This window comes from Rhinoraja longicauda, chromosome 23 (genome assembly GCF_053455715.1).
Source record: "Rhinoraja longicauda isolate Sanriku21f chromosome 23, sRhiLon1.1, whole genome shotgun sequence".
Taxonomy (NCBI): domain Eukaryota; kingdom Metazoa; phylum Chordata; class Chondrichthyes; order Rajiformes; family Arhynchobatidae; genus Rhinoraja; species Rhinoraja longicauda.
This window is the reverse complement of record NC_135975.1, coordinates 32,648,383-32,671,135: the sequence shown is the minus strand read 5'-3', so window position 1 is coordinate 32,671,135 and position 22,753 is coordinate 32,648,383. Positions and strand designations below refer to the sequence as shown.

The window sequence follows — 22,753 nt, the reverse complement described above, 5'->3', positions numbered from 1 at the left end:
AAAATATGTTCCCAATGTTGGGGGAGTCCAGAACCAGGGGCCACAGTTTAAGAATAAGGGGTAGGCCATTTAGAACGGAGATGAGGAAAAGGTTTTTCACTCAGAGAGTTGTGGAATCTGTGGAATTCTCTGCCTCAGAAGGCAGTGGAGGCCAATTCTCTGGATGCTTTCAAGAGAGAGTTAGACAATAGACAATAGACAATAGACAATAGGTGCAGGAGTAGGCCATTCAGCCCTTCGAGCCAGCACCGCCATTCAATGCGATCATGGCTGATCACTCTCAATCAGTACCCCGTTCCTGCCTTCTCCCCATACCCCCTCACTCCGCTATCCTTAAGAGCTCTATCCAGCTCTCTCTTGAAAGCATCCAACAAATCCAGTTAGATAGAGCTCTTAATGATAGCGGAGTCAGGGGGTATGCGGAGAGGTCAGGAACGGGGTACTGATTGTGGATGATCAGCCATGATCGGATTGAATGGCGGTGCTGGCTCGAAGGGCCGAATGGGCTACTCCTGCACCTGTTGTCTATTGTCTATTGTCTTGGAATCATCTTTGATCAAACCCTCTCCTTCGACAAACATATCAAACACATCACAAAGACAGCCTTCTTCCACCTCAAAAACATTGCCCGTCTCCGTCCATCCCTCTCCTCCACAGCTGCAGAAACCCTCATCCACGCCTTCATCACCTCCCGTCTGGACTACTGCAACAGCCTCCTCTATGGCGCACCCTCAAAAATCATCAGTAAACTTCAATACATTCAAAACTCCGCTGCCCGTCTACTCACCCACACCCCGATCCGTGACCATATCACCCCCGTCCTTTACAAACTCCACTGGCTCCCCATCCCCCAGAGAATCCAGTACAAAATCCTCCTCATGACCTACAAAGCCCTCCATAACCTGGCTCCATCCTACCTGACCGACCTCCTCCACAGGCACACTCCCACCTGCACCCTCCGCTCTGCTGCTGCCAATCTCCTATCCCCCCACATCCGGACCAAACTCAGATCCTGGGGGGACAGGGCTTTCTCCATCGCTGCTCCCACCCTCTGGAACTCACTACCCCAAACCGTCAGAGACTCCTCCACACTCACCACATTCAAAACATCACTGAAGTCTCACCTGTTCAGTACTGCCTTCAACCACTGAAGGTCACCTCACCTTCTGTCTCCTTTCTCTGTTCGTTTACTTATTTATCTATTTATTCACTTCCCTATGTTCTCTAAATCCCTGTAAAGCGTCTTTGAGTATATGAAAAGCGCTATATAAATGTAATGCATTATTATTATTATTATTATCTGCATTTCCTTCCGAAACATCTTTCCCGCTTTATTGCTTTGTGATTCCAGATCATAACTAAGTGAAGACATTGCCAAGATTTAAACACGAAAGCTGACATTTTTCAGCAGCTGAGGTGCAGCATGCATCAAGTCTTGCATCCCCTCTCTCTCCATCCCTCTCCCACCTGTTGTACCAACTTCAAAGTCGTCTTGCTGAGGCTCATTGTCTGTACTTGTTCTCATCTAGGCCACAGCGAACAATGGCTGGTTTCCTTTTGCATATCGTTCATTCATTTGTTCTACATCTCTCTACATCACTGTCTATATATCCCGTTTCACTTTCCTCTGACTCCCAATCTGAAAATGGTCCCGACCTGAAAGGTCACCTATTCCTTTTCTGCAGAGATGCTGTCTGGCCCGCTGAGTTACTCCAGCATTTTGTGTCTAGGGTTTAAACCAGCATCTGTAGTTCCTTCCTACACATCTAGTCTTATCGGTCACTTTGGATATGGATGCATTTATTCACTTAGCTAGAACGTGGAACATAGAACAGTGCGGCAAAGGAACAGGCCCTTCAGCGTACAATATCCGTGCACGTTATCCATATCCCTCCATTCCCTACGTATCCATGTGCCTATCTCTTAAATGGTATATCCATTCTAGGCATCTACCACTCCTGGTGTAAATATACCTGCCCTGCACATCTACATACTAAAACTCTCGTTTGTTAGCTTGTTTGTTCCTGAACTACAGCCAAAACGGTACAAGGTAGCGCAACAATTTTAGGCCCACCTTACTCACCGTCGTCCCATTGGTGCTAATGGAAGAAGTATCATTGAAATCGGTGTTATATTTTAAAAGTTATTCACATTTTAAAGTTTAAATCTATCTCCTAGGGAGGGAGGGAGGGAATGGGGAGGAGGGAGGATAAGGGGGGTTGAGGGGGATGGAGTGGGGGGAGGGGAAGGGGAGGGGAAGGGAGGGGGGTTGAAGGGGGTGGAGTGGGGGGATGGGAAGGGGAGGCGAAGGGGGGAGGGGAAGGGAGGGGGGTTAAGGAGGATGGAGTGGGGGGAGGGGAGGGGGAAGGGGAGGGGAGGTGAGGGAGGATGGAGGGAGGAGGGGAGGGGAGGGGGGGAGGGAGGGGGGGAGAGGAGGGAGGGAGGGAGGGAAGGGAGAGGGGTGGGGGGACGGGGGAGAGGGGTGGGGGGACGGGGGAGAGGGGAGGGGGGGAGGAGAGGGTGCTGCACCAATGCAGGAGAGGTTTGGGCCCAACGGGTCCACTTGGTCTAGTATCCTTTAAACTTTGTGCCTCTCACCTTATAGCCGCGCCCCCTAGCCTTTGACATTTCTATCCTGGGGAAAAGAGTTCTGATTGTCTACCCTATCTATGGCTGTCATAGTTTTGTACACTTCCATCAGGTCTCCCCTCAGCATCCAACACTCCAGAGTAAAAGACCTTCTTGTAGCTAATACCCTCTAATCTAGGTAGCATTGCAGCATTCCTCTTTAGCACTAAAGTCTCCACTTCCAGGCAGCATTCTGGTAAACCTCTTCTATACCATCTCCAAAGCTTATGCGTCCTTCCTGTAATGGACCAGGCAGAACAGCACACCATAGCTAGTTAGTATATTGTTAGTGTATTAATATGCTACAAGGTGGCGGCACGGTGGCGCAGTGGTGGTGTTGCTGCCTTGCAGCGCCAGAGACCCCGGTTTGATCCTGACTACGGGTGTTGTCTATACGGTGTCGGCACATACCCGCAAGGGTTTTCTCCGGGATCACTGGGTTTTCTCCCACACTCCATAGACGTACACGTTTGTTGGTTAATTGGCCTGGCATAATTGTCAAAATTGTCCCTCGTTTGTGTCAGTGTGCGGGGGTTGCTAGTCGGCGCGGACTCGGTGGGCCAAAGGGCCCGTTCCCGTGCTGTATCTCAGTGTCTGTAAACTAAACTAAGGTTACTACATAATGACATTATGAACCATTGAATATATTTCAGATTCAGGGGTTATGACTTCGTCAAAAACCATGTAGAATTTGAAATCCCTCGCCCCTTGGCTATGTGCGATATTGCCATACGAATCCTGCACACCCAATATGACCACATATCGTGCCACATCCCTCTGTTTCAAGCTCAACAGAAGGCTTTCCGAAATGACCCAATTTTAACAGAGGCCGAGAGGGAGATGGCAGCAGAGGAGGAGAAGGCAGCAGAGGAGGAGGAGAACGAAGCAGAGGCGAAGGAGGAGGAAGCGGAGGAGAAGGAGCCAAATGAAATTCAAGTGCAGGAAGGCGCCAAGGAGGAGACAGACAACAAAGAACCGCAAGACGTTGAACCCAAGCCTGATGAGGACTCCAAACCAGGGATTGATGAAGATGGAAAATTCCTTCTCCCAACGAGAACAAGGGTATGGAATATTACAATTTAGAAGGACATTTAAATGATTAGTCAGTGACAAATTGGAGTGATTTCTCTAACTTCAAGTAACTCCTGCATTCCCTCTCTCTCCATCCTTCCTCCCCGCCCAAGTCACACCAGCTTCTCGTTCTCACCCAGCAAACAGCTACCAATGGCCTGTTTCCTTTATCATCATTGCTTTTTTGCATAATTTTCATTCGTTTGTTCTATATCTCTCTACACCACCGTCTGTACCTCTCGTTCACCTTTCCCCTGACTCTGAGTCTGAAGAAGAGTCTCGACCCGAAACATCACCCGAAACATCTCCAGAGATGCTGCCTGACCAGCTGAGTTACTCCAGCATTTGTGGCTATCTTCAGTTTAAACCAGTATCTGCAGTTCCTTCCTTCACAAATTACATCGCATGTTTAGAACAATTGAACGGCAATACAATTCATTCTACTTCTGAGAACTGGTAGTACAAATGTCCACAAAACACACGTTGCTCGAGTAAATCAGTGGGTCTGGTGACATTTTGGGTCGGGACCCTTGTTCAGACGGACTGAAATAGGAGGGAGGAAGCTGGAAAGGAGGTGGAGTGGTGCAAAGCCTGGCAAGTGGTAGGTGAATACAGGTAAGGAGGGGTGGGGTTTAATTGGGCAAATGGGTTGGCAAAGGCTATAGATTTGTTTTAAAGGAGACAAAATGCTGCAGGAAGGGAGGAGAGGAGTGAAATGTGGAGCCAGATGCAAGGATATGGGGTGGAAGGGATGGTGGGGGAGTGGGAAGGGGAGAGGGAGTGAGATAGTGGGAGAAGCAGATACCTACCTTGATGGGGCTCGGGGAAGACGAGGTGAGAAAATAAGGAAAAGGTACAAACCTTCTCTAGCTTGGGCACACAAGGTACTGCAGACGTTGGTTAACAAACAAAAATATAAAGTGCTGGAGGAACTCAGCGGACCAGGCAGCATCTGGAGAGGACATGGACTGGCCACATTTCAAGTTGGGACCCTTCTTCAGGTAAAAGAAGCTTAGTGAGCTTACCCTCTGCTCAGTGGCATGGAAATTCCTTCTCACTGTTCCACGATAGGTGTTTTTTTAGTTTAGTCTGGAGATACAACGCTCGGCCCTCCGAGTCCGCACTGACTATCAATCCCCGCACATTAACACTACCCTCAGTCTGAAGAAGAGTCTCGACTCGAAACGTCACCCATTCCTTCTCTCCTAGATGCTGCCTGACCCGCTGAGTTACTCCAGCATTTTGTGATACCTTCGATTTGTACCGGCATCTGCAGTTATTTTCTGCTTAACACTACCCTACACGCATATACACGAGGGACGATTTTACATTTATACCAAGCCAATTAACCTACAAACCTGTACGTCTTTGGAGTGTTCCCTGGATTTAAAAACAATATTAACCCAAAATAATTGCCGCCCTGAACTGATTGATTTCTCTCGGAACAATAACATGTGTTGCTATTACCAGTTGTGTTCCGTGATATGGAATACAAGCGTTAAAATAAACACATTGACGAACTGTGCACTGCAAAGGCCAGGAAGCGAGCGGGCAAGATCATCTCTGACCCCTCTCACCCCGGCCACAAACTCTTTGAAGCACTTCCCTCTGGAAGGCGACTCCGGACTGTCAAAGCAGCCACAGCCAGACATAAAAACAGCTTTTTTTCCGCCAGCAGTAGCTCTACTCAACAGCCAAAAGTCTGTAGCCTCCTTCTGCTCTGGTATTTTATTTCATTCTTCACATGTTTAAATTATGATGTTTTATTCTTAATGTTTTATGTTTTATTCTTAATTGTTTACTGCATGCCATGTTGTTACTTGCGAGTGGAGCACCAAGGCACATTCCTTGTATGTGTACATACTTGGCCAATAAAACCTATTCAATTCAATTCAATTCAATTCAATTCAATTGATGGTCGACGTGGGCATGGTGGACCCAAGGGCATGTTTACATGCTGTGTCTCTAAACTAAACTATCTTTTATCTACTTGCATATAATGCATATCCTTCCATTCCCCGCATATCCATATAGCAAACATCTTAAATGCCCACCATGTAAAAACGTTTTAAACTTTGTCCTTCTCATCTTCAACCTAGGCCCTCTAGTTTTTTTTTCATCCAAGTCCGTCCAACTTCTCCCTGCGGCTACTACTCCCTAATCCAGTCAACATTCTGGTAAACCTCCTCTGAGCCACAATGAACTGCAGCTGCTGGACATCATGAACAAAACACAAGGTGCTGGAGTTACTCCACTGAGTTACTCCAGCTCTTCATGTTTTCCTTTTTATAAACATTGCTGATTCAAGAAAGACACAAAATGCTGGAGTAACTCGGCGGGTCAGGCAGCATCTTTGGAGGCCATGGATAGGTGACATATTGGGTTAGGACCCTTCCTTGGATTCTGATTTTCATGAACACGCAAAGTGCAAGGCAAGAAATACAGTATTGGGAATGTTAAGAATTTAACCAGATATACTGACAGTGACATTTATATTGTTAAAATACTTTCATAGCACTCTATAAGCATTGAGTGCATGACCATGGAGCAAAACTCCCCCACATGCCATGTTCATGAGGGGACCAAACCAACTATCTACAGTCAGGCTCCGTCCAGTCCGAACTGTGGTCTATTAATGGGACAGTCATATATTGACCTCACACAATGCATGTCCTTTGTGACTGGTCTTTTGCTGACAACGAAAGAATACTATTCCTGTGCTGCTAGAACTAAAGTCAATGAGACTGAATTTTAAAAGCATTAATTCTTCCCTGGAACTGGAGGTCAATGCAGTCTTCAAAGTAAAACAACATCATGTAACGTGTGGGAATGAACTGCAATGATGCTGGTTTAAATCGAAGGTGGACACAAAATGCTGGAGTAACTCAGCAGACAGGCGGCATCTGTGGAGAGAAGGAATGGGTGACAGCCACAAAGGTCTAGCCACCTGCATGCATTGTGTGAGGTCAATATATGACTGTACCAGCTGCACCACTGTGCCACCCTTGGCTTCATGTTCGCCACAGACATTGTGGGCCAAAGGGCCTGCTCTTGTGCAGCACTGTTCCACGTTTGATGTTCAATCCTAAGTGTTGTCGGGAATTTTGAAAATTCTACGGAAGATGAGTAGGTTATAATATGGTTAACTCTAGAGGTCACATACTGGGGAAGCATGATGGGAAAAATGGACAACATTGAAGGTAGTTAAAATAGCTCAAACTGAAACATTTTGCTGACAAGCAGGCTTCCTTATCTATTGGGGGTGAGGTGGATAGTCCTTCATTGATCTGTCAAGGCTCTTATCTGTTGCAGTGTTGAGATTGCAGCTGCTCTTTGTCATTGTGTTCAGCAAGCAAGTCTCCCAAAGGTTAACAAATTACCCCTTTAATGAGTAGACCCCATTTAACGAGTAGAATCAATTTTCCCGAACATTTATGGTATCTGTTCGTCGGATATATGGGAGAGAGATTTTCACAACAACACGAAACGTAAGGTGAAAGTTAACTCTGGGGAAAGAAAAAGATGAAAGGTTACAGAGACATTGATCGATGATGGTTTATTTCAACTCCACACGCATCATGCGGATATGAAAATCTTGTAGTTACTCTGGCTTGTTGAAACAGTTTGGGTTCGCTCAGACTGTTTGCCCATGTGCCTTAAGGCCTTTAATAAACCGACTTGTTCAATAGACTCACCACTGATCTACAAGCTGGTTTATTTTGTGTCTGTGCCTCTGTGAGTAAAGTCATATGTAGAGTATGGGTATAGCACAAGATAGCACAAAATTCCCTCCTACACGGTATTCATTTGTCCTTTCAGGAAACAATAAGCTTCAATGACCATCTAATGAGCCTTGACTAGTGTGATTCAAAGCTTTCGCTAATCATAGGATTATTTGATGTTGTTTCATTCTGTAGAGTGCGTTGAGCTCCTCTTCTAAAGATGAATTGTTGAGAAACAGGTCGCCAAGTGGTGAGAGATCACCAACTCAAGGAGCAACAAATGCAGAGCTTCAAGGTAGGACATACATTTATTTTTCAGTTTGAGAAGGTATTGGTAGCTATTTCTGTTGAAGGTTTGACAAAGCACAATTCAACGTGGTTTCACCCATAAGGCTATGAATGTCAAGTAGAACATTTAAGAAAGTAGAGATTGGTATGCGATTGCTTAGAGATACAGCGTGGGAACAGGCCCTTCGGCCCACAGAGTCCACGCTGACCAGTGATCACCCCGCACACGAGCACTATCCTACACACACTAGAGACTGGTGTGGCGGGGTGATCACTGGTCGTCACGGTGGCGCAGCGGTAGAGTTGCTGCCGTACAGCGATTGCAGCACCGGAGACCCGGGTTCCATCCCGACTATGGGTGCTGTCTGTACGGAGTTTGTACGTTCTCCCCGTGACCTGCGTGGGTTTTCTCCGAGATCTTCGGTTTCCTCCCACACTCCAAAGAAGTTTTGTAGGTTAATTGGCTTGGTAAATATAAAAAATTGTCCCTAGTGGGTGTAGGATAGTGTTAATATATGGGAATCGGTGGTCGGCGCGGACCCGGTGGGCCGAAAGGGCCTGTTTCCGCGCTGTATCTCCAAACTGTTTACAATTTTACCGAAGTCAATTAACCTACAAATCTGTACGGCTTGGGAGGAAACCAGAGCACCCGGGGAAAACCCACGCGGTCACGGGGAGAACGTACAAACTCCGTACAGACAGCACCCGTAGTCAGGATCGATCCCGGGTCTCAGGCGCTGTAAGGCAGCAACTCTACCGCTGCGCCACTGTGCCGCCCCATTTATGTGACAAGAATCCAGCACTTGAAGGGCGTTGGATCTGGCTGTTAGCAGTGAGTACGGCAAACGTCCGTTGTTGTCCAAAGAACTGAAACTTATGTCAGAGTGTTCCTCCCACTAGATATTTCTAAGAACAGCCAGACTTCTTCTGGATCAACTGACTGGAGAATTGAGAGACATGGGTGGTGGATGTATGGAACGAGCTGCCAGAGGGGATAGTTGAGGCAGGTGCCATAACAGCAGGGTCCAGAAAGATTAACTGTGATTGTCTTTCCATGAGTGCTGCGCCTAAATGCACAGTACTTCCAATATTTGTTGATTATTCGATAATCATAAAGTCCCAATGGTCACAATAGTAAGGAAGAGTCAAGAGTGTTTTATTGTCATACGAGGCCAAGTGGATCCGTTGGGCCCAAATCTCTCCTGCATTGGTGCAGCACCCTCTCCTCCCCCACTCTCCCTTCCCTCTCCTCCCTTTCCTCCCTCTCCCCTTCCCCCCCCTCCCCCATCCCCCCTCCCTCCCCCCCTCCCTCCCTCCTTCCCCTCCCCCTCCCCCCACACCAACCCCCTCAATCCCCCTTATCCTCCATCCTCCCCCCCTCCCTCCACCCCTCCCTCCCTCCCTACCTCCCTCCCAAGGAGATAGATTTAAACTTTAGAATGTGAATAACTTAAAAAATATAACACCGATTTCAATGAAACTTCTTCCATTAGCACCCAAGGGATGGCGATGAGTAAGGTGGGCCTAAAATTGTCGCGCTATCGTGTACCGTTTTGGCTGTGGTTCAGAAACAAACAATCGAGAGTCTTAGTATAGAGATAGAAACAGAGAAAATATGTGCAGGAGTAGGCCTTTCGGTCCTTTGAGCCAGCTGATGGCTGATCATCCTAAATCAGTACCCCTTTCCTGCTTTCTCCCCATATCCCTTGATTCCGTTAGACAATAGACAATAGACAATAGACAATAGGTGCAGGAGTAGGCCATTCAGCCCTTCGAGCCAGCACCGCCATTCAATGCGATCATGGCTGATCACTCTCAATCAGTACCCCGTTCCTGCCTTCTCCCCATACCCCCTCACTCCGCTATCCTTAAGAGCTCTATCCAGCTCTCTCTTGAAAGCATCCAATGAACTGGCCTCCACTGCCTTCTGAGGCAGAGAATTCCACACCTTCACCACCCTCTGACTGAAAAAGTTCTTCCTCATCTCCGTTCTAAATGGCCTACCCCTTATTCTTAAACTGTGGCCCCTTGTTCTGGACTCCCCCAACATTGGGAACATGTTATCTGCCTCTAATGTGTCCAATCCCCTAATTATCTTATATGTTTCAATAAGATCCCCCCTCATCCTTCTAAATTCCAGTGTATACAAGCCCAATCGCTCCAGCCTTTCAACATACGACAGTCCCGCCATTCCGGGAATTAACCTAGTGAACCTACGCTGCACGCCCTCCATAGCAAGAATATCCTTCCTCAAATTTGGAGACCAAAACTGCACACAGTACTCCAGGTGCGGTCTCATCAGGGCCCGGTACAACTGTAGAAGGACCTCTTTGCTCCTATACTCAACTCCTCTTGTTACGAAGGCCAACATTCCATTGGCTTTCTTCACTGCCTGCTGTACCTGCATGCTTCCTTTCATTGACTGATGCACTAGGACACCCAGATCTCGTTGAACTCCCCCTCCTCCTAACTTGACACCATTCAGATAATAATCTGCCTTTCTATTCTTACTTCCAAAGTGAATAACCTCACACTTATCTACATTAAACTGCATCTGCCTAAGAGCTGAATCCAACTCTCTCTTGAATACATCAAGGAGATATTTTACAGGGGGGTTTACATCGTCATGGAAATGGCAAGATGCTTCAGTGGCTGGTCCCCAGAGCTAACACATCACAGGAAGCCTGGGAACCATTTTGTAGGACATCCCATCAATAGCAGCCCTTCCATCTGCTGCTGAATGCTCAACATCAGTGGCACAGGTCAGGTGAACAGAGCATCAATCTTCGGTCCATAGCCCCCTCCACACCTCCCTCTGAGGCCATGGTCAATCATTTCTTTTGTGCGATATGTCCCAGATGGAACAATGAAATTCTTACTTGCAGTAGCGCAACAGAATATGTAAACATAGTATACTGTAAACAATATAATAAACTAGAAAATAAAGTTCTGTGTGTGTGTATACATACTCACATATACACATATATACAGATATACACCGATCAGCCAAAACATTATGACCACTGACAGGCGAAGTGAATAACATTGATTATCTTGTTACAATGGCACCTGTCAAGGGGTGGGATATATTAGGCAGCAAGTGAACAGTCAGTTCTTGAAGTTGATGTGTTGGATGCAGGAGAAATGGGCAGGAGTAAAGACCTGAGCGACTTTGACAAGGGCCAAATTGTTATGGCCAGACGACTGGGTCGGAGCATCTCTGAAACGGCAAGGCTTGTGGGGTGCTCCCGGTCAGCAGTGGTGAGTACCTACCGACAGTGGTCCAAGGAGGGACAAACCACAAACCGGCGACAGGGTGTTGGGCGCCCAAGGCTCATCGATGCGCGAGGGCAACGAAGGCTATCCCGTCTGGTCCGAACCGACAGAAGGTCGACTGTGGCACAAGTCACAGAAAATGTTAATGGGAGGAATGTGTCACAATACACAGTGCATCGCACCCTGCTGCGTATGGGGCTGTACACGGAGGACCAACAGCATATTAGGCAGGTGGTCATAATGTTTTGGCTCATCAGGTCATAATGTTTTGGCTGATTGGTGTATGTACACCCACACCCGCACACATACCTACACATAAAAAACAAACAAACAACTATGAAGTGCAATAATAACAATAATAGTGTATGTAGTTCAGAAGCTATTTGAGGTTGGAGTGTTTAATAACCTACTAGCTGTAGGGAAGAAGCTGAAAAGTAATTTGTTTTTTGAATACGTGAAAAGGGAGTTTTATTATGATTTAACTTGCCTTTTATATCCATGCAGGATATCAATCCAAAGAAACGCTAGATGAATCTATAGTTGATTTTAGTCAGTACACGCCGCTGGGTGGAGTGTATTATTTTGATGTGTTGAAGTTGCCACCTCAGCCCAAGATTGTCAAAGGATGGAGAATTGTCCAGGTATGTTTCAACCCCTTCACAACCCAAAACCACAAATGCTCTTTAGCGACAGCTTCTTGCTAAGTTTGAAATTGTAAACATGTGAACAAAGAGCTTGTTTCTGAATTTACTGTCCACTGTGGTATGCACAGCCATTTCCTCACCTCAAACATGCTTTCAAAGATGGCAGGTCAATAGACAATAGACAATAGGTGCAGGAGGAGGCCATTCGGCCCTTCGAGCCAGCACCGCCATTCAATGTGATCATGGCTGATCATTCTCCATCAGTACCCCGTTCCTGCCTTCTCCCCATACCCCCTGACTCCGCTATCCTTAAGGGCTCTATCTAGCTCTCTCTTGAATGTATTCAGAGAATTGGCCTCCACTGCCTTCTGAGGCAGTGAATTCCACAGATTCACAACTCTCTGACTGAAAAAGTTTTTCCTCATCTCAGTTCTAAATGGCCTACCCCTTATTCTTAAACTGTGGCCCCTTGTTCTGGACTCCCCCAACATTGGGAACAGGTCAGCGAGTTCGATCTGCAGTATTTCAACCCTTAGACACAAAACACTGGAGTAACTCACCAGGTCAGGCAGCATCTCTGGAGAGAAGGAATAGGTGACTTTTAGGGTCGAGACCCTGCATCAGACCGTAAAGGGTCTTGATCCGAAATGTCACCTATTTCTTCTCTCCAGAGATGCTGCCTGACCCGCTGATTTACTCCAGCATTTTTCTTCTATCTTTGGTGTAACCCAGCACCTGCAGTTCCTTCCTAGCTATTTAAACCCTTCATTGGCTAAATGCAACACTGGAGGAGGAACTATTGCAGGAATGCCTTTCGAATGGCATGTTAAATCTAGGCTTTGTGGCACAGGTCCACCACCACATTTCCGGCAACTTATGGTCCAGCACTTCCTTTAATCCGGACAAAATTACAAGAGCGCGCTTGAAAGCTAATGGCATGTTGGCCTTTATGACAAGAGGAGTTGAGTGTAGGAGCAAAGAGGTCCTTCTGCAGTTGTACAGGGCCCTAGTGAGACCACACCTGGAGTATTGTGTGCAGGTTTGGTCTCCTAATTTGAGGAAGGACATTCTTGCTATTGAGGTAGTGCAGCGTAGGTTCACTAGGTTAATTCCCGGGATGGTGGGACTGCCGTACATTGAAAGACTGGAGTGACTGGGCTTGTATACACTGGAATTTAGAAGGATGAGAGGGGATCTTATTGAAACATATAAGATTATTAAGGGATTGGACACGCTAGAGGCAGGAAACATGTTCCCGATGTTGGGGGAAGTCCAGAACCAGGGGCCACAGTTTAAGAATAAGGGGTAGGCCGTTTAGAACGGAGATGAGGAAAACCGTTTTCACTCAGAAAGTTGTAAATCTGTGGAATTCTCTGCCTCAGAAGGCAGTGGAGCACAATTCTCTGGATGCTTTCAAGAGAGAGCTAGATAGAGCTCTTAATGATAGTGGAGTTAGAAGGTATGGGGAGAAGGCAGGAACGGGGTACTGATTGTGAATGATCAGCCATGATCACATTGAATGGCGGTGCTGGCTCGAAGGGCCGATGGCCTACTCCTGCACCTATTGTCTATTGTCCTCCTCCCTGGAAGTCCCCCCGAAAATGTGGTGCCTAGGCTGGGTGAGGCGGCCAATCTCAACCTCATTGGGACTTCTGCACAGAATGGCGGGACCAATTTTCCCCTTGCGTCCGGGATCCTGGAACTCAGGCCCGGCCAGAGCCGGCAGATTCATTCCGACTTCCAATGCCGACTTTGTGGGCCGGAATCTTGCATCCCCAAGGCCGTGAGTCTGGGAAAGCGGATAATATGGTAAAGCACCGAAACCATGGGTGCTGGAAAATCGATGGTGGACCTGGAATTAAAACATCTCATAGTCGTAATTACAGAAGATCAATGAGTGCATTCGTTATGATTCCCTCAGCTAATGCTAGCAGTGAGCAGGTTATTTTAGATTAGTTACGATTAGTTTAGAGATAGAGCTTGGAAACAGGCCATGCTGACCCGTATACTAGTTCTATCCTACACACTAGGAACAATTTTTTAGATTTTTTTAGATTTAGAGATACAGCGCGGAAACAGTCCCTTCGGCCCACTGAGTCCGCGCCGCCCAGCGATCCCCGCACATTAACACTATCCTACACACACTAGGGACAATTTTTACATTTACCCAGTCAATTAACCTACATACCTGTACGTCTTTGGCGTGTGGGAGGAAACCGGAGCACCCGTAGAAAACCCACGCAGGTCACGGGGAGAACGTACAAACTCCATACAGACGGCGCCTGTAGTCAGGATCGAACCTGAGTCTCCGGCGCTGCACTCGCTGTAAGGCAGCAACTCTACCGCTGCGCCACCGTGCCGCCACTTTACAGCAATTAACCTACAAACCTGCACGTCTTTGGAATGTAGGAGGAAACCAGAGCATCTGGAGAAAACCCACGTGGTCACAGGGAGATAGACACAAAAAGCTGGATTAGTTCAACGTCTCTGGAGAAAAGGAATAGGTGACATTTCGAGTCGAGACTACTTCATTCTGAGAGTCGAGAAAGACTCACGGGGAGAACGTACAACTCCATACAGACTGTACCTATAGCCAGGATTGGCCCTAATTTGTAGGATAGAACTAGGGTATGGGTAATTGCAGGTTGGCGTAGTTTCAGTCGGCCAAAGGGCCTGTTTCCTCACTGTATCTCTAAAAATAAAAGTAAATTTTGCATCCTGAGCAATACCTCCTTAAAGATAATTATGATCTCTTAAAAACGGTGGCACAGCGGTAGAGTTGCTGCCTTACAATGCCAGAGACCTGGGTTCGATCCCGACTCCAGGTGCTGTCTGTACGGAGTTTGCACATTCTCCCCATGACCGCGTGGATTTTTTCCAAGATCTTCAATTTCCTCACACACTCCAAAGACGTACAGGTATGTAGGTTAATTGGCTTGGTGTATAGGTAAATTGTCCCAGTGTGTGTAGGATAGTGTTAATTGTGTGGGGATTGCTGGTCGGCATGAACTCGTTGGGCCGAAGGGCCTGTTTCCGCACTGTACTTTCACACCAAACTATACTTTCATGGCTATTTTAGTTGTAAACCAGCATCTGCATTTCCTTGTTTCTACTCGTAAATATACCTGTTGTGGTTATCTACATTTTTAGCCGTCAGAGACAGGCTTGCAGCCATTTTCCCATCCGCTGGAGTCAGCCAAGGAGAGCATATCTTCACTGGGAACCATTGAAGAGAGGGATGGCGAGCATCCTGTGCAGCCCGTAGGGATCACCATCAAACTCCCTGCGAGGGCATTATTCTTTGAACAGCCCACACCTGCTCGATGGGATTCCTCAGGTATCGTATATAACTAGGTGATTATAGAGTGATACAGATTGGAAACAGGCCCTTTCTAGCCAACTTGCCCACACCGCCCAACATGTCCCAGCTACACTCGTTCCACCTGCCTGCGCTTGGTCCATATCCCTCCAAACCTGTCCTGTCCGTGGTCCTGTCTAACTCGAGGGTCTGAGCTATAGGGAGAGGTTGAGCACGCTAGGACTTTGTTCCTTGGAGCTCAGAGGCAGAGGGATGATATTGTAGAGGGGTATATGAGGTCACGAGGAGAATAGATAGGGTAGATGCACAGAGGTTTTTTTTTAACCCAGAGTAGGGGAATCAAGAACCATAGTTTAAGGTGAGAGTGGAAAGATTTAGCAGGAATCTGAAGGGTATGGCGAGTCGTAGGCGAAGTACGTTGAGGTAGACGTTTATTATAACATTAACAACCGTGACAATCAACGCACCAAACGACAGACAACCATAAATCTTACTGTCTCCTTCGGAGGACTAAATGAGACTGCCCAGTCCCTTTACCTGCGCACCACCTCACCCCTTCTACAAATCAGAGGGTTCGATGGTCTGGACCAATCCCTGTGTCCCTACATGACCCCCCTCCCCCCCAGAACCCTCGGTGCGGTACCGGGCAGGTGCCCGGACCACCCGACCGGAGCGGGTGCGGAGAGGAGAGGGGGGCCCTGCCGGGGGTGGGGGCGGGGAAACCGGCACCGCGGGAGGAGGGGAAATTGCCGGAGCCGGGGGCGGCCGTGGCAAGGAGACCGGGGGAAGCGGGGTCCCGAACGGGGGCAGCGAGGGTGAAAACTGCTGTACGGGAGCCACGGCCGGAGGGCGGCCTCTGCGAGGAGGTTGAGCCGCTGTGACGGGCTGGTCTGGGTCCAAATAGGCGGGCTTGAGGCGGGACACCGAGACGACCTCTTGTCGTGTACCCACTTCTAACGTGAAGGTGACTGTGCCTCTCTTCACTACCCTGAACGGACCCTGGTAAACTGGCCGAAAAGGGGGGCGGTGGGCATCGATGCGCTGGAAAACGAACTCGCAGTCGCCCAAAGCCGGCGGGACGTGTGAAGGGGGATCCCCATGACGAGAAGCAGGGACCGGGGCCAGGGACCCCACCCGTGCTCGGAGTGCAGCTAAGAGTGCTGTCATGGAGGGAGGGGGGGTGGAACATTGGGGGAGAACGTCACCTGGTACTCGTAGGGGCGAGCCATAGACCAGGTCTGCCGAGGAAGCTCCGAGATCGTGCTTCGGAGCCGTGCGGATACCTAGGAGAACCCATGGGAGCTGGTCGGCCCAGTCGGGTCCGGACAGGCGGGCCGTGAGTGAGGCTTTAAGCTGCCTGTGGAACCGTTCCACCATCCCGTTGGCCTGGGGGTGATAGGCGGTGGTTTGTTGTAATCGGGACCCGCACAGCTGAGTCAGAGCCACCCACAGGGATGAGGTGAATTGGGCGCCCCGGTCGGTAGTGATGACGTCCGGGACGCCGAAACGGGCAATCCAATTTAGCGCCAGAGCCCGCGCGCAGGAGGCTGCTGAGATGTCGGACAACTGGGAGCGCCTCTGGCCACCGGGTGAACCGCTCGACTACCGTGAGGAGGTGGGTGTAGCCCCTGGAGTGGGGTAACGGGCCGACGAGATACACATGGATGTGGAGGAATCGGACTGCTGGGACCGTGAACTGCTGGACGGGGGGCCGAGTGTGCCGGTGGACCTTGGAGGTTTGGCACGGAATGCAGGAGCGGGCCCAGGCGGCCACCTGCCTCCGCAGCCCGTGCCAGACAAATCGAGCCGCAATCAGAGCCGAAGTGGCCCGTATGGACGGATGTGCCAGGCCGTGAATGGTGTCAAAAACCTGGCGCCGCATGGAAGTGGGTACTACTGGTCGGGTGCGCGGCAGGGAAACGTCGCACCAGAGTTTAGTACGCGTGGGACCACAGGCTACCTGTGCCAACCGCAACCCCGAGGTGGTGTGGGGGTACAGGGAGGGGGTGTCTTCCAGGCGCTGAGCCTCCGCGAGCTCCTGGAAATCCACCCCGGAACTTACCTCGGCAACCGGGGAAACCGCCGGTCTGGACAGGGCATCCGCCACGGCGTTTAGTTTTCCCGCAATGTGCCGAACGTCGGTGGTAAATTCCGAAACGTAAGTGAGGTGTCTCTGCTGGCGGGCCGACCACGGATCGGAAACCTTCGAAAAAGCAAACGTCAGTGAACGCCACGAAAAAGCGGCCCTCTAAAAAATAGCGAAAATGACGGATCGCCAGGTAGAGGGCCAGGAGTTCCCGATCGAAGGCACTGTAAGCTATCTCGGGGCGAGTGAGCTGGCGGCTGGAAAAGGCCAAAGGGTGCCAGAGGCCGTTAACCTGCTGTTCTAAGACGCCCCCTACCGCCTCGCCGGAGGCATCGACGGTGAGGGCGGTGGGGGCAGAGGAGCACGGGTGGACGAGCATGGTGGCGTTCGCGAGGGCCAGCTTGGCTGCCGCGAAAGCCGTGTCGGCAGCAGGGGACCACACGAGCTCGGTGGGGTTACCCGCGAGGCATTGGAAAAGGGGGCGCATGATCCGGGCTGCCGCCGGGACGAAGCGGTGGTAAAAATTCACCATACCTACAAACTCTTGTAACCCTTTGATTGTGTCGGGGCGGGGGAAGGAGCGGATCGCAGCCACCTTCTCAGGCAAGGGAACGGCACCTGCCTGTGTGATCCGATGGCCCAGGAAATCTACTGAGGATAGACCGAATTGGCATTTGGACGGGTGTAGGATCAGACCGTGGTCCTGCAACCTTTGGAATATGGAGCGCAGGTGGGACCGGTGTTCGTGAGCCGACCGACTTGCCACGAGAATATCGTCTAGATATATGAATACAAAAGGCATACCCCGACCCACATGGTCCACAAGACGTTGGAACAAGCGCCTGGGCGGCGTTTTTGAGGCCGAAAGGCATCCGCAGCCACTCAAAAAGCCCGAACGGGGTGATTGTGGCGGTCTTAGGAATGTCTGCAGGGCGAACCGGGATCTGGTGATACCCTCGGACTAAGTCCAGTTTTGAGAAAACCGTGGCACCCTCTAGGCTGGCAGAAAAATCCTGAATATGCGGGATCGGGTATCGGTCAGCCGTGGTGATGGCGTTCAGACGTCGGTAATCGCCACATGGTCTCCACCCCCCAGATGCTTTTGGGACCATGTGTAACGGTGAGGCCCACGGGCTGTCTGACGGGCGTATGATCCCCAGTCGTTCCAAAGTGAGGAACTCTTCGCGAGCGACTGCCAGCTTATCAGGGGGTAGGCGTCGGGTTCGGGCGAAAACAGGCGGTCCCTCCGTGGGGATGAAGTGCACGACTCCGTGCTTGGCGGCAGGTGTGTCGAATCGCTGGACTAGGAGCTCCGGGAAATCCGAGTATCGCAGCAAACGGATCGGAGGTCGTAGTGACGGCCTGGACGGTCGGGCTGGATGACACGGAAACCGAAGGAGCGGGGGGGTCAACCCTACTGGACGACGGCTGCAGGCTCTTCCCGCGGACGTCAGGGATTAACGAGAAAGCCCAAAGGAAATCTGCGCCCAGGATTGCCTGGCCTACATCTGCGATGATGAAAGTCCAGTTGTAGGTCCTGGAACCAAAGGACAGGGACATGTCCCGTGTTCCGTAGGTACGGACAGGGCTGCCGTTGACCGCAATGAGTGAGGGGCCGGTCTTACCTGATCGCGCTTCCTGGAAGGATGGAGGCACAATGCTGACGATCGCCCCGGTGTCCACGAGGAAAACGGTACCCGTATGTTGCTCCGCCAGGTAGAGGCGATGGTTCTGGCCGATCGAGATTGCCTCTACATTTGATCGGCCTAGGCATTTCCCGAGAATGTGCAGGGGCTTCTACAGTTGCGTGCCGCTGCTCCCCATCTTCTATGAAAGAAACACCAGCCGCGCTGGTGTGTTTCTGTGTCGCGGGCCTGTCTCAAAATGGCCGCCGTTGACGTAGCAGCTTGGCGGGTTTTTTGAAAAGTGGCGGGCGGATGGGCGCCATCTTGGCCGCGCGGTCGGTCGCTCACCTGTGTTGAAACCCGATTTACTGACCCGGGGCGCCTCGCCTTTGCCGCGACCAGTGCGTCCGCCTTTTCTGCGAAATTCATCGGGTCCCCGAAAGTAACGTCTGCTAGGACTACGCGGACGTCCTCTGGCATCCTTTCGCGGAATGCCTCGTCGAACATGAGGCATTTGGTGTGTTCTCCCGCTAGAGTCATCATCTCCGACATGAGGACTGACGGCGGTCGGTCCCCGAGCTCAGGTAAGTGCAGGAGTGTGCTGGCCCGCTGTTGTTGGCTGCGCCCAAAGGTTTTCAGCAGCAGCGACTTGAGGCCCGCATACTTATCGGTTTCTGGCGGGTCGGTGACGTACTGTGCGACCCGTGCGGACGTCTCCGACGGCAGGACGCTCAGTAGGTGGTAGAACCGGGTCGCGTCCTCCTGTATTCCCCGGAGGTGGAACTGTGCCTCCGCTTGGGCGAACCACAGGCGTGGTTGGTGGGCCCAGAACGGGGGCAGATGAACGCCAACTGCGTTTGGCGTCGATGCCTCCCGATGGGACATCTTGGTGATCTGTGATCACGTCGGGGTCACCACTATGGCGAGTCGTAGGCGAAGTACGTTGAGGTAGACGTTTATTATAACATTAACAACCGTGACAATCAACGCACCAAACGACAGACAACCATAAATCTTACTGTCTCCTTCGGAGGACTAAACGAGACTGCCCAGTCCCTTTACCTGCGCACCACCTCACCCCTTCTACCAATCAGAGGGTTCGATGGTCTGGACCAATCCCTGTGTCCCTACAAGGGCAACGTTCTCACACAGAGGGTGGAGGGCGTATGGAACAAGCTGCCAGATAAGTTAGTTGAGGTACTATTACACCATTTAAAATACATCTGGACAGGTACATGGATAGGAAAGGTTAGAGGGATATGGGTCAAACACAGACAGGTGGGACTAGTGTAGATGGTGTGTCAGCATGGGCAAGTTGGCCAAAGGACCTGTTTCCATGATGTATGACTCAATGAGTCCTCATTCCACATCTAACCTGACCCGCTATTTCCAGCATTTTGTGTTTATATTCTTAATTCTCATTGGTTTAGACTGTACTAGAAATCATAGGTCACAGGGGAAAACAGTCCTCATTTAAACATAAGATAGATACAAAAAGCTGGAGTAACTCAGCGCGACAGGCCACATCTCTGGATAGAAGGCATGGGTGACGATTCGGGTCGAGACCCACACTCCAAAGACGTACAGGTTCATCTGTTTATTGGCTTGGTATAAATGTAAAAAAAGTTGTTCCTGGTGTATGTGGGATAGTGTTAATGTGCAGGGATCGCTGGTCGGTGCGGATTCGGTGGGCCAAAATGCCTGTTTCCGCACTGTATCTCTTAACTTATCTCGAAACTTAACTAACCTAAACTAAACAAAACCACAGTTTAGTTTGGACATGATCCCGAAAGTCCTTGGGAACAAATAATAGACAAAGGGATCAATGCAAATGAATCTGAAGAAGGTGCTGACCTGGAAACGTCATCTGTCCGTTCCGTTCACAGATGCTGGTTGAACCACTGAGTTCCTCCAGCACTTTCTGCATTACTCAGGATCCCAGCATCTGTAGTTCCTCGTGAATCCAAGCTTAGATGCAATATAGCTGCATGGCTATATTGATGTCACACAGACTACCTGCACAATTGACCTTCATTTCTGTAAACTGATGCCATGTCTGGTATACAATACAATACAATACCATACCATACCATACAATACAATACAATACAATACAATACAATACAATACAATACAATACCATACCATACCATACAATACAATACAATACAATACAATACAATACAATACAATACACTACAATACAATACACTACAATACAATACACTACAATACACTACAATACAATACAATACAATACACTACAATACAATACAATACAATACAATATATCTTTATTGTCATTGTACAGGGGTACAACGAGATTGTCAATGCGACTTCCATACGATGCAATAAATTAATTAGCTAATCAACAGAAATTTAAACAACCCAGAGAAACAAAATTAGAAACATTTTTAAAACAGAATAAAGTGCAAGTCGGTCTGTGCCGGATCACTGTGCAATGTGACCATCCGACTCAGCAGGACCGGTTCATGGCAGCTATGGCCCTGGGGATGAAGCTGTTCCTGAGTCTGGAGGTGCGGGCGTAGAAGGCCTAGTATCGTCTGCCCGATGGTAGAAGTTCGAACAGACTATTGCAGGGGTGTGAGGAGTCTTTATGAATGCTGGTGGCTTTCCTGAGGCATCGCGTGTTGTAGATGCCCTCCAAGGCTGGTAGCTGTGTTCCGATAATCTTCTGAGCTCTGTAGACTACCCGCTGAAGAGCTCTCCTCTCTGCATCCGTGCAGCTGAGGTACCACACAGGGATGCCATGTGTTAGGATGCTCTCTATGGTGCAGCGGTAGAATGTCGTCAGCAGCTGTTGGGGCAGACCAGTTTTTTTCAGTGTCCTCAGGTAGAACAGTCGTTGCTGCGCCTTCTTGACCAGCGCAGCGGTGTTAGTGGACCATGTGAGGTCCTCCGAAATGTGAGTGCCCAGAAACTTGAAGCTGGACACTCTCTCCACACTGTCCCTGTTGATAAAGATCGGAGCGTATTCCCCGTTGTGTGACCTACGGAAGTTGATGATCAGCTCCTTGGTCTTGGTGGTATTTAGGAGCAGGTGGTTATCTGAGCATCAGTCCGCCAGGTTCTGCATCTCCGCTCTGTAGTGTGTTTCATCACCGTTGGTGATCAGCCCGATCACTGTTGTGTCATCTGCAAACTTGACAATGGTGTTGGTGTCGAATGCAGGAACACAGTCGTGTGTGAATAGGGAGTAGAGCATGGGGCTCATTGTAATCATACTATATCATTAAGACCAGAAATAAACTGAATGCTTATTCTTGTTCATTGCTATTTGAATTTCTTCTAGTCTCTGGGGTTAGGAGGTGCACGGTGGAGTAGCGGTACAGCTCCTCCCTTACAACTCCAGAGACCCGGGTTCGATCCTGACTGCGGGCGTGTCTTTACGGAGTCTGTACGTTCTCTCCCATGACCTGCATGGGTTTTACTTCCAGATTTTCAATTCCTTCCCACACTCCAAAGACGTACAGGTGTGTAGGTTAATTGGCTTGGGATAAGTGTAACATTGTCCCCTGTGTGTAGGCTAGTGTCTGTGTGCTGGTTGGTGCGGACGCGGTGGGCCGAAGGGCCTGTTTCCGCGCTGCATCTCTAAAACTAAACTAAACTAAAACTAACAGAATCGTCCATTGTGGTTTGACAAACCAGTAAAGGGCAGAAAAGCAGTTTTGGCAGATGTGACCAGTTCAGATGGAGCTTTTTGGACTGGAATCGATTTTCCTGGTGACACCTGCCCTCTAGTACAGGTCCTCTCCACCTTACGAACAGTGTTTTGGAGACAGGTGGGATGGATTTGCAGGGTTGCAGGCATCTTCTGTGGTGTGGGAACTCAGTCTGCAGCTGCATCTCTGCCTTGCAACGAACAGTCCATGGGAATGGGAGCTTATCACAACCTGGGGCGACCTGTACGCCAAACGTTTCAGTGTAAAAATGATAATAAAACAAGCACACTGATGTGACCAGTTCAGATGGAGCTGAAAAACTCTTCAGCAGGTAGTCCATAGAGCTCAGAGGACCATCGGACCACAGCTACCAGCCTTGGAGGGCATCTACAACACACGATGCCTCAGAAA

The 22,753-nt window shown here is 49.5% G+C and overlaps 1 protein-coding gene across 4 annotated transcripts in view; it reads left to right on the top strand.

The window, feature by feature from the left end:
* The window catches only part of dnai7 (dynein axonemal intermediate chain 7), a 66,910-nt gene that overhangs the window by 25,662 nt on the left and 18,495 nt on the right, over positions 1–22,753 (top strand). For all 4 annotated transcript variants that reach the window (XM_078420009.1, XM_078420006.1, XM_078420007.1 and 1 more), the window contains 4 exons: positions 3,282–3,690; positions 7,617–7,716; positions 11,490–11,626; positions 14,780–14,966. In XM_078420009.1, the coding sequence (XP_078276135.1) occupies positions 3,282–3,690; positions 7,617–7,716; positions 11,490–11,626; positions 14,780–14,966 (833 nt within the window). The remainder of the gene's footprint in view (positions 1–3,281; positions 3,691–7,616; positions 7,717–11,489; positions 11,627–14,779; positions 14,967–22,753) is intronic.